This window comes from Ovis canadensis, chromosome 5, assembly GCF_042477335.2.
Source record: "Ovis canadensis isolate MfBH-ARS-UI-01 breed Bighorn chromosome 5, ARS-UI_OviCan_v2, whole genome shotgun sequence".
In the NCBI taxonomy this organism is placed as follows: domain Eukaryota; kingdom Metazoa; phylum Chordata; class Mammalia; order Artiodactyla; family Bovidae; genus Ovis; species Ovis canadensis.
The window spans coordinates 74860418-74877417 of NC_091249.1; the positions used below are offsets into that span (position 1 = coordinate 74860418).

The following is a 17000-nucleotide window of genomic DNA, read 5'->3' on the forward strand; positions in this document are numbered from 1 at the left end:
TAGCCCTGCTAACTGTCCTTACTTTGAAGTCTGCTGTCTGAGATGAATATGGCTACTCTTGCTTTCTTTTGATTAGTATTAGCATGGTATATTTTCTTCTTTCCTCTGGTCCCTTCCTTCCTCTATCTCTCCCTTCTTTCTTTCTATGCTTTGTTTGAATGAGGAATTAAAGTCTATACACTGTATTTGTTTGGTTGACAGGCCTAAGTCTCTTCTAATATAATGCTGTGTTATTTGATAATAGCAGCTATTAGTCACATGTCATTATTTAAATGAATTTCATCTTAGAAAGACTCAGGACCCACAGCTGCACTACCATATTTCAAGTGCTCAGTAGGCTACATGTGACTTGTGGCTAATATGCTGGACTGTACAGATAAGGAATATTCCCATCACCGCAGAAAGTTCTGTTGGATAGTATTGGTCTAAAATGTCTCCTTTCCCTTCTTTGGGTCTGTTTTCTTTTACAGTATTTCTTCTATTAATTGAAGGGACTCTGATGTTTCATAGATTCCCTGAGCCTGGATTTGCTTCTTTTTCTTCTTTCTTGCTTTTCTTTTAAATTGATTTTTAAAAATCAGTCCTTTTTGTTTCCTCCCTACTCTCCTAAAAGCTTTATATTCTTTCAGTATTCTTTTAGGGGTTAGCAGTATGAACTTAACTTTCAGATACCCCAGCTTCCACATTTGTAAAATAAGGCTAACAACAGTACTTACCTCACTGAGTTAGGGGCTTTAAGCTTATCTTGAAAGCTTTAAAACAGTGCCTGCACACTGGAACATTCTCTATAAACATTTTCTAGTTACTATTTTCCAGAGGTTTTGATACTGACCAGATCCCCACTGCATTTATTTTTGCTTTTTTCTTACAAAATGACAACTCTACAGAGAGGAATACTTACTCGGCAGCGCAGGGACCGTTTGATCAGAAGATGCTTATGACGAGGAAAGAGCTGTGAAGCACAGACTGGCTGGAAATCAGGCTGTAAGAGGCGCTGCTGAAGGGTGGTCACTAGCATGAAAGGCAGAAACCACGCTTAGTTTAAGTGACTTGCTCAAAATCAGATGTATATGTGATAACTACACAAAATAACACTGCCTTTGTGACTTCCAAAAAAATATAGAAATTTGACAGACATTTCTTCAAATGATTACCTTTATCTTGTCTTCTGCATGATTCATTTTACTACTAACAACTATACCATTAAAAATCTCAAATAAAAAACAAAAATCACAAGGCAAAGAAGTAACAAAAACAGAATTAGATGTAAAACAGAAACAAAGTAGAATCTCGTATAAAATTACCCTCTGTTAAATTTACTGGTCTCGTGTAATAGTCTTCAGGTAGAGGTTCCACTTCATCTACAGCCTGAGCTGGCTCAATCTTTATCTCCTTCTGGTCCTCTCCTTCTTTAAGGCTAAAAGATAACAGCAATCATTCCTCAAAGGTCCTCCTAAAAGTCCACGAGATCGCTAACTGAAGTACTGCTCTACTGTAGAATATTCTTTCTGGCTAGGTTTTTCCTAAGTATGAGCATCTTCTTCCCCACTGGCAACTGTTACTTTAAAACCACATTCCTTCAATATTCATTTTGATACCAGCTTTTTCCCTCAAAGCCATTTAATGTCCAAACTTACGAAAGTCCAGCAAGGGTACTGATGGTTGTACCAGTTCGTGGTCGCTGAAGCCTGGTTCCAAGACCATATTTGTCCTAAACAGAGTTAAGAAATTTCTCTTAGAAATTCTATTTTTATATATGTTTTGTATCAAATAAAGAATTTGGGGAGGGACAGCATGAGAAGCTCAGGGAAATAAGCAAAAAAAAAAAAGCTAATTTAATAAGTGCTTCTTTTAAAGACAGTAAGTGTAGCCCCACATCATCTTATTTTTAAAATGACAACAAAAGCACCAAACATGGAGATTGAAACTACATTAATACAGTGAAAATGAGCAAAATGTGATTTTTAATCTAAAAATACCTAAGCAATGGCTTACACCAGAAAATTATGTGAAGTATCTAAGACACACGATGAATGTCTTCTTGGAACACCAGTGAGATCGTCTGCTAACTTTAGGGTCAGCAAGAATCATAAAAGAACTTACCACTACATGAATAGTATGTTGCTGTAGGCACCAAAATAGCAGCAGGTTGCAACAGAGACAAAAAAATGCAGGATAAGATACAAGCAAACTCATACAGCAGGCAGGTCATAGGGGAAAGTTGGAAGAGTAACACATTTAATTCAAATTCCTCCCTAAATACACTACTACATATGCTGATTATAACACTTGATTGTTCAAAAAATTCATGGAGACGTCATAAGAGTCTCTGGCAGATGCGGATGCTTTGCAAGTTCTAATGTTTTATTAAGTTCTAAAAGACATTTTTATATGACTCTTACCAATTCTTAGGGTTTTAATGGCTTAACTAACTCTCAGGCAGAAGCAGTACAAGAATTTATTTAACCATTACAAGTCTCATTCCCTTCAGTGTAAAATGGGAATATACCACCTACTACACAGGACTGTTGTGAGGATTAAGCACAGTAATATGTATAAAGAACTCAGCACTGAGTTTGATACATCACTGCCATTCAAGAAACATTATCTGTTAAATGCCAATCTGCTTGGCTCCAAGAAAACACACAAAAAATAACTTATTCTGGGAGCAAATAAAACTTGGGGGGACAACAGCAAAAGCTTCAAACCCTAATTTCTCATTTCTAATTGGCAGTTTACAAACTAGTAGAGAATAACTTTGATCAATAATTTCTATCAAAATTACACCTGCATATATTACTACTTATTTAACCACAAAAAAACTCAGTATAAAAGTCAGTATTTTTCACATTGGAGAAATATTGGAAGGTGCCAAAAAATTATGATAACTAAAGTCCGGAAATCACTACTACCAGGATGCCAAAGGTGGGTGGACTACATGTATAGCATGAATAAAATCTACGATTTGTTCATATTCTTCTGACTTTCTGTAATGTGCAAAAGCTGTAAATGTGGGTGCCTACAAAACTAATAGTAGCTTCTTTAGGAAATAAGATGATAGAGGAGAGTGATGGAGAAAGAAACACAAATGTACTTAAAACCCAAAGAACTCAGACCTAATGATATTGCAAAAGCATATCCTTTGGACTTAGACACCTATCACCTAAGGGACCTTTTTTTGCTAGCCATCATTCAGGAATCTAGGGACAATGGCCGCTTTCTGAAATGTTCACCGCTCTTATGCCATACTGGTCTTGATCAGTGAATTGGAAACTCCTCTTTATACCAAGTTCTCACCGAAAAAGCCAAAGGCATATAGTTTCTACGCCGTGCCAGTTTCTTGCGATCTCGCTCAACCTTCTCCTTCTGAGCAAGCTGCTGGTAATATTCAATCAGTTTGTTCATCTGTAAGAAATCAAATATGTGAAACAGCTAACAAGAAGCTTAGGAAATTCAACTAAACTGACTAGAGATATAATGAATAGAAAAGACACATTAAAGTGGGCAAGTTTCTCTTCCCTGAAGAGAATCTGTCTTCCTTACATGATCTATTTTCAGAATTGAAATGGAACTTTCAAGTTCAACAACAGAAGAAATGAGCAATGAAAAGGCTTGAAAATTCCATGTTCTCTCTTCACTGCTCTTTTACTTCACTGCTTACTTACCCTCACAACCACTCCTATTTTCCTGGCATGGCCACAGGACCATCTATTTCCAACAATGTGACATTTCATATTCTATTTCTTCATATTCTATTTCTCCTCGACTCCAATGCATATTTTCATTTCAAAAATATTCTTTAATCATAAAAGCCATACAACTGTGAAAAGTTCAAGCAATACAGAAATATAAAGAATGGAAGGTAAAACTTCTTTTTTATCTCTTGTGCCCATGTTCATCCTTCTCCTCACCACAGGTATCCACTACTACAGGTTAGAAATCTTTCTCACACACAGACACAGGTATGATATTATACTCTGCATACATTAAAAAAATGCATGCATAGACATACAACTTTTGTATGTGCAAAATAAATGTCTTTATATTTTTCATACAAGGGGGAAAAACTTGCTCTTTTAAAACTTTTTCACTTTATGTGTGAATTTCCACTCAGTACATATATTAATAGATTTACCTCATTCTTTTTAAAGGTTACATCTTACTAAATGGTACAGGTGTCCTAAAGGTATGTAACCATTTCCTCTGAGAGCACTTAAATGTCTCCTGATACCCACTCTTCTATCAAGTCAATAGTAATTGTTTTTTAGAAACATTTATCTGATCCCGTCAGCTCTTCTGCTTTAAAGGCTTCTCAAATGCCTTAACTTGGTCCACATGGTTCTGCGCAGTTTGGCTCCAAATCCTTTTCTCTGTTCAGCTACCGCAACTCTCCACTATGGCACACTTGCCCACTGGTCTACAACTTGCTCCTTCCACTTACAAGCTCTTTGCCTTGGGTGTTCCTGCACCCTGAATTCTTTCCCCTCTCTGCCTGTTGTCCTCAGATCCTAGTGCAACCCTCAGATGTAGACTTATCTAGTTCAAATTCCCTATAATAAATGCTCACATGCACAGCTTCTCTCTCCTTCACATTACTTTGAGTTTTTCCTTTATCTGGGGATTAACTGATTTTGTTTTCCCATCAGTCTTAAACTCTGTGAGAGGAAAGGTCATATATTCCTATTGCTCAGCATGGTCCCTGGCACACAGAATGGAGCATATGCTTGATACCTGCTTGGTAACTGAATATACATATTTTCATGCATAAGTACAAGTATTTCTGTACTTCAGAGTCCAGGAAGTAGATACTGCTGAGAGACCAAGAAAACTGTACTAGTTCACACTGACAATAGTATATGCGCAAAGGTCCAATTGGATACACTCCCATCCAGGATATTTTCAGTATTTCTAATTTTAGCTGAGTCATAAGTGAATAATTATTAATTATTATTTAATCCAGTTTGACTGTATAACTTCATTTCAATCACATTTCACCATCTTTCTAATATTCTGCTTCCAAGGCAACAAAATCAGTCCTAATTTACACAGCAGAGATCAATTCACTGTGAACTATTAAAGGATGTCTAAATCATGATTGCTACTGATTCCAAGAGCATCTTCTAAATTAGTGATGTTTCCAAGACTTAAGATGTTTATATGCTGATATGTTTACATGTTGATGATATATTTCTGAGAACAAATGGACCTTTAACTTAGTTTGTGGGTATATGGAAAACAGAAACATATTATTTCCTTTTTCCAATTAACAAGAGTACAGAAATAAAATTACTCTTAGGTTTCTCTATTAACTTAAGTCAGGCTGGAAAAAACTGCCATTATGATTAAATGTCTTACATGAGAAGCACTTTCTAAATGTAAAAGACACCAAAACACACATCATGGATTTATAAGCCTAAGTCATATTCACTGATAAAATGGTCTTTTTCTTCATCTTTCCTCATGTCATCCTCTCTCTGATGACCCTTTACTTACCCGTTGCGTGTGAGGATTTTCAGGCTCCTGCCAACCACCACTAGCTGAAAAATAAAGGAATATTAAACAAGGCTTACATAATCTGATTTTATTTTCACAAAAAAACAGGTCATCTGCAGGCCACAGACTTAAACTTAAAAACATAAAATCACAGAATTTTCAAGAAAGAGTCCTAGGAATTACATAGGCCAGAGTGCTTAGAATCAAATTCTTTCTTTAAATATAATGGTGGTGATAACAATAACCACCACTAGGACCACCTCTACAACTAATACATGTATAATTTCTCTGCCAGGTATTTGGAATCTATCAAACTTTGTTTTATTTTCATAATAACCCTCTGAGGTATGGACTTTCATTATTAGGCTTATTTTACAAGTGAGGAAATTGAAGCTCAGAGAGTTAAATAACTTGCCCAAAGTCACAGAGATAGTAAGCAATAAAGCCACGATTCAAATGCAGGCAGTCTGACTCCAGAGAATTTGCTCTTACCTATAATAATGTGCAATTTCTATGTTCTATGACCTCGGTTTAGAGAAGAGTTTCTTAACATAAGAAACAAAAGCACAAACAAATCATAAAGGAAAAAATTATTCCAAAAAGCTGAAAGTAAAACCATAATGAATACTTTCAACAAATGGTACTGTAACCATTTACACAATTTATAAAAAATTAACCTTAACCCTTACACCTCACAACATTTACAAAATTTACCATGAAATGGTAATAAACTTACACTCAAAAGCTGAAACATAATATTCCTAGAAGAAAACCAAAGTGAAACTCTTAATAACCTTGGGTTAAGCTAAAGTTTCTTCACTAGGACACAAAAGGCACAAATTATATATAAAAAAACTTGATAAACTGAACCTCATCAAAACTAAAAACTTGTGTTTTTCAAAAGACACTTGAGAAAATAAAAAGGCAAGCCACAGACTGGGAGATAATAGCTGCGAAACATATATTCAATAAAGGGCTTGTATCCACAATATAGAACTCTCACAACTCAACAAAAAGATAAAAGTTCAGTTTAAAAACAGGCAAATAGGCAAAAGATTTGTACGAACACTTCACCAAAGAAAACACATAGATGGCAAATAAGCATATTAAGAAAATGCAACTTAAAACCACAGTGAAGTATCACTACACTCACTAGAATGGCCAGAATGAAAGAGACCAACAATACTAATGGTTATTGAGGAAATGGAACTCTCCTCCTTTGCTGGTGAGGACCTGAAACTGTACAGCCACTTAGAGAAATAGTTTTCAGTCAAGGTAAACAAACACTTAACCCCATGACTCAGCAATTCAATTCCTAGGTAAATACGAAAAATGAAAATACATATTTACACTAAAATTTGCAGGCAAATGTTCATATCCAGTTTTATTCATATGAGCCTCAAACTGGAAAAAATTTCAGTGTCTATCAACTACAGAATGAATAAACAAAATATGGTATACCCATACAATAGAATACAACTCAAAAAAACCCCAGCAAAAACATGAAAGAATCTCAGAAGCACTATACTAAGAGAAAGAAGCCAGACACAAAAGATTAAAACACTCCAACTATGTAAACTTCTAGAAAAGGCACAATTACAGTGAAAGAAAGCAAATCAGTTGTAGTCAAGGGCCAGGAGGTGTGGGGAAGGAACTGACTGGGGCATGAGAAAACTTTTTTGGGGTGACAGAAATATTCTATATCATCACTGTGGATGTGGCTATGTGCCTATACACGTTCGTCCAAAATCAAAGAATTCTACACTTAAAATTGCTGAGTTTCATTATATGTAAAATTACATCTCAATAAAGCTATGCCCAAAAAAAGGGAAAAAAACTAGGAGGTGCCATTTCACAACCACGAGTTTGGGAAAACTTGAAAGAGTCAACAGTACCAAGAGCTGCCAGGAATGTGGAGCAGTGAATAGTTTACTCATGTATTTGTGGGAGCAAAAATTGGTAAATGCATTTCGGAGAGCTAATGATGCACACATCTTACAACCAGCAATTTTACTTTAAATTACGCAGAGAAATCCTTGCTCCTGTGACAGGAAACACATGTAAGAAGGATTCTAACAGCACTGTTGTCAGAAGCAAAAAATTGAAAACAACCTAAATGTCCATTTGGAAGAGACTAAAGAAGTAAACTGTGGTTAAGCCAGGGATGAATCACTGACCATCACTACTACACACCACAAACAAACTGGATAGAGAGAAGTTGTAGCAGGATACATAAAACAAGGTTCTATTTGTTTCAAGTTGAGAAACACGTTTGCTAATGGCTACATACGTTATGTGGAGAACTGCAAAAATATGCAAAGAACTGATGAAAACCTGAATTCAAGACTGATGACCATCTCTCTCTAGGAAACAGAAGGCAGATGGAGTGGGAGGAAGGCTATACTGGGCTTACACTGTTTTGGTTCTGTTTAATTTCTTAAGCTGAGTGCTAAGTTCATGAATGTGTATTATTTTTATATAAATAACTTTTTTCCCAAATAAAAACAACTCCTATTGAACGTGACACTGTAACTCCTTGCAGGAAATGGCAGCAATAACAACCTTTAGTACAATATTTATATTTTAAAAGTTGTTTTACTAAGGCAAACATGAAAAATAATTATGTGAAAACAATGTTTCAGTAACATTTTAGAAAAATCTTAAGTTTTATCTAATTGCATTTTTAGAACTGCTGATTGATTCTGAACACAAATTTGAGAGCCATTATGATCTCATTATAAGTTTTTGCACATTACTGATGACACAAGGGCTTACTTATAAATAAATAAACAAATAGTTGTAACTAAAGTGGTTTCAGGGCTTCTCAGATACCAATTACATCATGGAAGAAATGAAATTATCTGTACTTCTTAAGAGCTCTGAGTATTCAATTATCATTGTCAAGATACCCTTAGGGGAGCTAGATTTCTAGAAATAAGCACAGGCTTTAAATTCTAAAAAATAAATTATCCAATCCTAATGGTTTATAGTCCAAAAAGTACCCAAAAAAGACTTAAAGAGTAACAAACTGAGATATCTATTTGGATTTCTAGGTTTTGTTTAATCTGATAAAGAGAAACAAAATACAAACATGGAAAAAATACACTTAACTCACTAAGTGCCACTTTGAGGTTGTTTTTTACATTTAACTTAAATTCGTAAACAAATTTAGACAATTTACTTGCTACACTAAGACACAAATATTTACTGACAATCTAAAAAGATGGTACAGAAACTTTCCAATATAAATCATATTTCAGGAAATATCTACCCACCAACAAATACTTTAAGAAACTTGTTTGTTAACTTTTTGTTTTTGAAGAATGTTTTATCAATATAATGTATGAAATTAGGAAAACAACCAAGAGCTCAGGTATTCTACACCAAAGGGCAAACTCAAGAAAATCAAGAATTAAGTTTTAAGAACAGAGTTGAATCTGAAAGAACTTCACCCATTTTTACTACCAAATTATATAAGAAGCTATAGGAAATTTTTACCTAACGTCCATCTTTCTTTGGGTTATGTCATATAACAATAATTTTTTAATTGGCTTCCTCGTGTATTAGTAAGCTGATTATTTTTCAAACTTTAAACATTTTGTATTGGGGTACAGGCGATTAACAATGTTGTGGCAGTTTCAGGTGAACAGCGAAGGGACTCAACCATATATACACATGTATCCATTCTCCTCCAAACCTCCCTCTCATCCAGGCTGGCACATAACACTGAGCAGAGTTCTATGTGCTATACAACAGGTCCTTGTTGGTAAGTTGACATTTTTAATGAAAATCTAAAAATGGTAATTCTTAACAAGTCTAAAAAATTTTCAGAAAATTAATGAAATTTCAGAAAGAAAAAAGACAATGGAAAGTTAGCAATGCTACTATTTATATAAATAACAAATAGCAACTCAAGATTCTGAACTGACTGTAATAGTGTTTCTCTGTTATTAACCGTAGAATACAGAAAATGAAAAAAATTAAGGAAGTTTCCTAATAAAGATTAAGTGCAACCTCTGCTTTGAAACCCAAAAATGATGGATAGGCAATTAACATTTTAGACTGTCTTTAGGTCCAAACACACATAACTTTTCTGTATCACTTATGATATATATAGATGTCTCTTTAAGCATGTGTTTGAATGCTTCAGGATAGATACCCAGACGTGGAACTTTTGGGTAAAAGAATAAAAGCAATTTAAAAGTTTAATAAATGTTAAACTGCTATCTAAGGTGGTAGCAGACAAAAAAACAATTATTTTATATTTCTGTGATACTACCAGATTTTTAAAATTTTCCCAAATCAATGGATTAAGTTTTAATATGCACTTTCCTAATTACTAGTAAAACTGAAACATATCCTTTTGCATATTTATTGACTTAAAAAAAAAATCACCTCACCAAGCTGTGTGCAAAAAAACAAATTCCAATGATTTGTGCACATTTTGGTTATTGAACACTTTTATTTCCATTTCTGAGGGCTGCTATTCCTATTCTTTGACATTTTTTTTTTCTCTTGGGTAGCTTCCCTATTGATTTATAAGGGTTCCTAATTTTTGGTTATTTATCTGTAGTTTGTTATATATAAGATTGGCCACTTTAATCTTTTAAGTTTGTTCATGGTGTGTTTCACCATCAGCAGCAATTATTTTTTATGAAGAACATTAATCTTTTGATTCTAAAAAAAATGTCAGATATATAAATGCTTTTTTACCAACCTTAAGAATACCCAGTTTCCAATGAAATATCATGGTCATAAATGTGAGAATTTGGGAACACAGAAGATTTAGCGGCAAAATACTCTGAATTTCTCACCTCCCAACAAGTAACAGAATTCATGATTTGTGTGCAATTACAACTCTGCTGATTTCACAAAATCTCATGCTAAAGTCCACCTCACTCACCCACAGATTTATCTGCCATGCCCACATCTCTAGATGTCCAGCGACAAAATCCACAGGCCAAATAGTAGGCTTTCTTCATGGTGGTCTTGGCTGGGTCATCTGGAAGCTGTGTCGAGATGCTTGTTGCCCGAGTGGAGAGGGTGTGCATGCAGCCAGGACAGTCAAAGCAGTTGGCACATCTGGAACACAACAAACAATCACTGACTCATCCAACAAATATTCACCAAGCACCTACTGTGTTCAAGATATTGCTCTGTATGTCAGGAGTTCAAGAGAGAACTGTAAGGGAAGGGTGGCTCTCAAACAAAAGGAAACCAAAAAGTACTCTGAAGAGACTCTTATAAACTGTTTTAAAATTTCAAAAGCATTACATGCCAATTATTTTTTAAAATATGCAGTCATCACCAAAGTTCCTGAATAACTACAGCATGACCTAAGCCTAGTTCACAGAGGGAATCGTTGTTAACAGTCTGGAGTTAACTTTTAGACTCTTCTTATGCTTTGCACAGACCACAAAGATTCTGTGGGACAAAGAAACGTCACAGCTTATGACTTTAGAGAGGACAGACCAACTGAACAATGGAAAACTGAGAGGCAACAATTTGATAAGCTGTGAAGTTGGGTTTGGAAAATAACTGCTTGTTTGCTGTGCCAGAGAGCTGAAATAGATACCAAATAATGCTACCAAGGTGAAATGGTTCAGAAGTGCAGCATTTTCAGGGCTTTCTGCTCTCTTCAGGCATTACTTTTCCTAGTGAACCAGTCAACATTCCCTTACAGGGGCCCCCATGCCTTTTTGTGTTTCTAGTAGAAAGTTTTCTACTTTCTTACCATCTGAGATGATCAAGATTGTACCTTCAGTCATAGACTTGCTCTAAAGTTCCATAACTCCAATTTTCTGTGATATTTTGCTACGGGACAATATTCTCAAGTAAGAATAATAATAGTACCTACCTTAAAGGGATACTTTGAGGATTAAATGATAAAATAAAGGTATGGATGGCATACAAAGCTGGTTTATATGGAGCTCTTTCTCCAGGACAGGAAGGACAAATAGTGGTTTATATCCATGGAGGTACAAAGGTGTGACTGGTTGCAAAGGACTTCCACACCATGCTAAAAACCAAAATGGCACCAGTAACAATGACCATATCTACTACTCAGATCTTGATTTTTAATACCAATCTCTAGTAAAAGGCCCCAGGGCTCCTTGGAGAAATGGCTCTGGGACAGAAAACATAGGTAAGCCTGGAGTAAGTAGGAAAGTTCTCAAGCAACTGAATAATGCTTCCCTCCCCCTCAATGCCATAAAATGATGGGGGTACGCCAAAGGGAGACAGAAATCTACTAAAAGAGGGTTATAATGGCCAAAGCTGGAACAACCTGAATTAAAAAAAAAAAATAGTAGTACTGGCGTATTACCTAAAGTATACAAAACTATTCACAAGTCCACACTGTTTTAAGTAAATGATTAAATAAATAAAAAAGGGAAAAGAGAAAAATCTTCCATGCAAAAGAATTCCAAGTAATTCATGGAGACAGCTCTTATGGAAGGGAAGTATAACTCACTGCTAGTTAAGTGTGGGCTGTACTAGTACATTTCCTTCCCAGAGTATGATATGGAAAAGGAAAAGGGGAGGTGGGGAAAGAGGGTAACTTCACATCAGAAAAATCTGACAAACAATAGCTCAAGCCAAGTACTCAAGGTTAACATCTCCAGTGAAAAGTCACATTGGTGGTACACACCCCTGATATGGTGTGGCGAGAGATGCACTCTACCTATGTGATCCTCTTCCCCATAACACATTCTCTCAGATGACGACAAAAGCACCAGACAACTTCCAATCAAGGGACATTCTACAAAATATCTTACCAGTACTCCTCAAAACCAAGGAAACGCTAACAAAATTTCACAGCAAGAGGAGCCTAAAGAGATATGACTATTAAATACAATGTGGGTATCCTGAATAGGATCTCAGAACAGAAAAATGAGATTAGGAGAAAAATTGAGGAAATCTAAATTTAATAATAATGCTACCAATAATATTCATTAATTGAGACAAATAATACCATACTGATATACGACATTTACAATAGGGGAGACTGGGTAAAGATTAAAGGGAATTCTCTGTATCATCGTCAAGGTAATCTCAAGTCCAAAACTGTTATAAAATACAATTTATTTTTTTTTAAATGGAAGAGTCACCTTTGGCAAAAAAAAAAAAATGATGCTAAGAAAAGAAAAACAGCTAATTTCATGTGTTTTCTTACCAGCTATTAAAACATAGCTGTGGAAAATACGAAACACGGATCCCAATCTTACCTGTTCTTTTTTAGTTTGGCTTCAGCCGATGGCATATTTTCTAAACAACTGGGACAATAATGGGAGTCCACCTAGAATGAAACAAGAAATAAAAAAATCATGTTGGCTTGTGTATACACCTATAACAAATAGTGGAATTTAAAATACATTATTCTGCAGCAGAAGGTGAGAGACCATCGTTCTGGCAAAGAACTTGGACTGTTTCCAGCATAGGGTTTATTCTTATAAAAAATCACCTGTTTTTTTCTTAACCTCTGAATTTCTTGAAATCCTTTTATTTTTCTTTTCTGAATTTTCCTATTCCCTTTCACCAGAGTTTATGTATTAGGCATGTTAAAATATGTTTATGTTAAAAAAGATTCTATGATAATCTAAATAGATTAACAATCCAAGTTATGAAGCTGTGATCAAAAATCCTTTTACCTAGTCTAGCTTTGCTGCTGCTAAGTCACTTGTCGTGACCGACTCTCTGCGACCCCTGAGACGGCAGCCCACCAGGCCCCACCCACACCCTCTCCCTGGGATTCTCCAGGCAAGAACACTGGAGTGGGTTGCCATTTCCTTCTCCAAAGCATGAAAGTGAAAAGGAAAAGTGAAGTCGCTCAGTCGTATCCAACTCCTAGCGACCCCATGAACTGCAGCCTACCAGGCTCCTCCCTCCATGGGATTTGCCAGGCAAGAATACTGGAGTGGGTTGCCATTGCCTGCTCCCAGCTTTATGGGACTGCAATAACACTTTAATTGTTGAGAGACTTTAAAAGCTCTCTCCTTACTGATGTATTACATGTTCGCTGAAGAAAAGCATAAATTAACAGTTACAAAGTCAGCTATAGCCAACCAACTGGAGATTTTTAAATAGCAAATTAAACTACTAGGTTAACAAGATAGTCTTATTGTATTTAGCTTGAAAACACAGTATAAAAATTAAATTCACTGTATTTTTTTAAGGACTGAATAATTATTTCCTTGAATGTAGGTAGATCCTATTTGATAATTCTAGAACTCTGGGCATCTGCAGATGGAAAGACAGATTCACCTGAACATAAATACTATGACAGAAACTGGTTTCTGTTTTTATCATCTGCTTATAAACAGAACCACCTTTGAAAGATAAAGTCGCTGCTCAAATAGTCACCAGGAACACAAAATACAGTACTGTTAACTTATATTTGCACTCAGTGCGTCATAGAAGGCATAATGCACTCATCATAAAAAGTAAAATGTAATTCATTCCCTTTTGTTCCTTTCTGAATTACGCTCCTCCCTTCAAGTGCGGCTCCAATTCCAGGCTCCCCATTAGAACTTTCTGGACTGCTTCAACCCTCATTGGCATCATCCTTCCCCAAACCCTAATGGCTTCTCTTTCACAGGTGCACACCAGTCCATAAAAGATACAGTCACAGACTGAATGTCCTAGCTGAAGGTGTCCTTACAGATTATGAAAACTAGCTCCCTACTGATCACCAAATAAGAATCTAATCAGTAAATCCTGGAGGTGAAGCTGGGACAGGGAGGCATCATAGAGAGAAAGGGCCTGCCAAAGGGATAAGTGTACAAAGTGCTAATAGAGAAAAACAAATGCTGTATATAATACAGCATTGATTTTTCTTTTCCCCCCTTGTTATTTAACTGCTTTCTCTGACTATTCTGAATAGTATGAAAAATATTCTCAATAAAATAGTAATTAATAATGTGTAAAATGGCTTATAGTATGGGACATATTCTCATAAGCATTTTTAACAGTCCAGGGATCCTGACTGAAATCCACTGAATCAGGCTGCTCCGTTTCAAATCCTGGTCCTTCCTCCCTTCCTCAAATTTTTGGCTGTGTGACATACTGCAAACATTATGCCTGTTTCTTTAACTGTGAAGTACAAGAGTCATCAGTCACTTCAGTCCTGTCCGACCCTTTGCTACCCCTGGGCTGTAACCCACCAGGCTCCTCTGTCGGTGGGATTCTCCAGGTAAGAATACTTAAGTCGGTTGTCATACCCTCTGCCAGGGGATCTTCCCCATCCGGGTATCGAACTAGCGTCTCCTGCATTGCAGGCAGATTCTTTACGGACTGAGCCACCAGGAAACCCCTTAACGGTAAAGTGGGTTTTTTAAAAAAAGGTAGAATGATTAAAGGAGATTATGTAAAGCACATGGCATACAGAAAGTACTGAATAAGCATAAACTATGTATTATTAATACTAATCAGCTTTTCCTTCAGGAGCCTGCAAGTAACTCAAGAGCAGGATTTATGTCTTAACTCGTCTTTTAAGCCCCAAATCTTACTCAATGAACACGTGTCAAGTGCTGCAGACGTTTGGGGGCTTTGTTATTCGTTGATGATTTTTTTCCCCCAGGGTGGAGTCTTTTACATTCTGAGCAATCTCACCTCCAACGCCCACTTGTATCAGTGAAGGACAGAAATGTACCCCCAGGAGAAGCGCCATAAATATAATACTTTGAGCTTCTTAAACAACAGATTCGATTCTAAGCGCTTTTCTCTCAGCTCACCCCATCCCAACCCTCTTCTTTGCTGCAGGCCTTGGGCTGGGCTGGGAAACAGAACAAGGCAGTCAGAAGGCCGGGTTTCTGCCCAAGGAGGGGCAGAACTTCCAGGATAGGAGGCGCTTGGATGAGAACGACCGCGGACTTTCCCACTACCTCAATCAATCCTGGGAAGACTGTATCTCGCCCCTCAAGGGGCCTCAACTAAGCACCCCGACATCTTTTCCCCCCACAACCCGCCCAATTACCAAACCCCCTAGTAGATGGCCAGGGTCCCCAAAGTCTAGTTTGTCCAATCAGAAGACGCTATAGAACAGAAAGGCCGTTCAGCCCCACCCAAGGCCGCTCCTCCTTTCCAAGTGACAAATTATAAGCAAATTAAATCACAGACAAAACCGAGTGAAGGAAGGCAAAGCCAATCAGCATGCTAGGAAAATGACTACCCGCCTCCAACTGACGGAACTTCCCCGCTGGTCGCGGTGACTAGGGGGAACGCCTCCCCCATCCCCCAACACACAAACTCTTCATGGGACGACTGCGTTACCTCGTGAGACACACATTCCAGCGACCGCAGATCGCTACAATAGCGGCAGAAGTAAAGCTGCGACAGCGGAGCCCGAACCTTCTTTTCTCCCTGGACTAGATAGAGAACCCGCTCCGATTGCAGCAAGGACGCCATCTTGTGGGGGAGGAGTCAACGACGCTCCCGTCGCATCACGTGACCCGAGGGCCGGCGTTTCCTTAGCTTCCTTCCTTACGTCTTTCAACGTAGACTTTGACGTAAGCATTCCGAGCAAGTGGGGCTTTGCGCTAGACGAAAGTCAAAATGCGCATGCTCACCAGAGATACCAGCTTTCTCCCCCCAAGTTGGGGCCTGTTCGCCCAATCTCAGTTCCCCAAGCTCGTCCCCCTCCAGCGTTTTTGTGAGTGTCAACAGCCCGGACGGAGCTCAGACCGTTGTTTTGCTAGATGTGGAGTCGCAGATCAAATCCAGACAGACTCAGTACTGTTCTTTCCTTCATTTCTAACAGGAAGGTTGCTCATTTATTTAAAACTGCCTCTCCCGCTCTCACCTTCCAAACAAATCTCCAGAAGTTAGATGGAGGGTTTCTGAGACAAAGTTTCTTGGAAACTAGAAACTTAAAAGTCCACACCAGCACTTCCTTCCGACAATCTTACTATTGACCTATAGGAAACTTTCACAGATACTATCTCTTTTGTAGTTTCTTAGATCGAGCTCTTGCACGCAGAGCTGTATCTAATTTCCTGGCTTTCCATATTTAGCATGAGAACCAAGTCTATATTGTGGATGTTAATGAAGCAATGAAATCAATGAATAGTGTTGCTAGGTGTCATTTACATTTTTCTAGTGCATGCATTAAGGCTTAGACATGTAAAATGACCACTTACAGCTAGGCTGGCAGAGACTGGAGCCCATGCTACCTGCTTCAGTTCACTGCTTTTCTCTTTGTACTAGAATTGAAAGTGAAAGTCGCTCAGTAGTGTCCACCTCTTTGCAACCCGATGGACTATACCCATGAAATTCTCCAGGCCAGAATACTGGAATGGGTAGCCTTTTCCTTCTCCAGGGGATCTTCCCAATCCAGGGATTGAACCCAGATCTCCTGCATTGCAGGTGGATTCTTTACCAGCTAAGCCACAAGGGAAGCCCAGTGTTGTATTACTATCTGTCTGATATTAGAGTTGGTGACTGAGAAGAAACAGAACTGAATAGTAATAATAGTTAACGTTTATTGAGCACTTACTGAATGCAGGACACTG

General features: G+C 37.4%; 1 protein-coding gene across 1 annotated transcript in view; it reads right to left on the bottom strand.

Annotated features, from left to right (window-relative positions):
* DCTN4 (dynactin subunit 4) overlaps positions 1–16688 on the bottom strand; it is a 34064-nt gene extending 17376 nt beyond the window's left edge. Inside the window, exons 1-8 of the mRNA XM_069592454.1 lie at positions 15763–16688; positions 12720–12790; positions 10397–10575; positions 5494–5537; positions 3298–3405; positions 1638–1711; positions 1305–1417; positions 902–1011 (exon numbers count right to left, since the gene is read on the bottom strand). Coding sequence (XP_069448555.1) covers positions 902–1011; positions 1305–1417; positions 1638–1711; positions 3298–3405; positions 5494–5537; positions 10397–10575; positions 12720–12790; positions 15763–15897 — 834 coding nt within the window. The 5' untranslated portion in view covers positions 15898–16688. The remainder of the gene's footprint in view (positions 1–901; positions 1012–1304; positions 1418–1637; positions 1712–3297; positions 3406–5493; positions 5538–10396; positions 10576–12719; positions 12791–15762) is intronic.
* Positions 16689–17000: the final 312 nt, after the last annotated feature.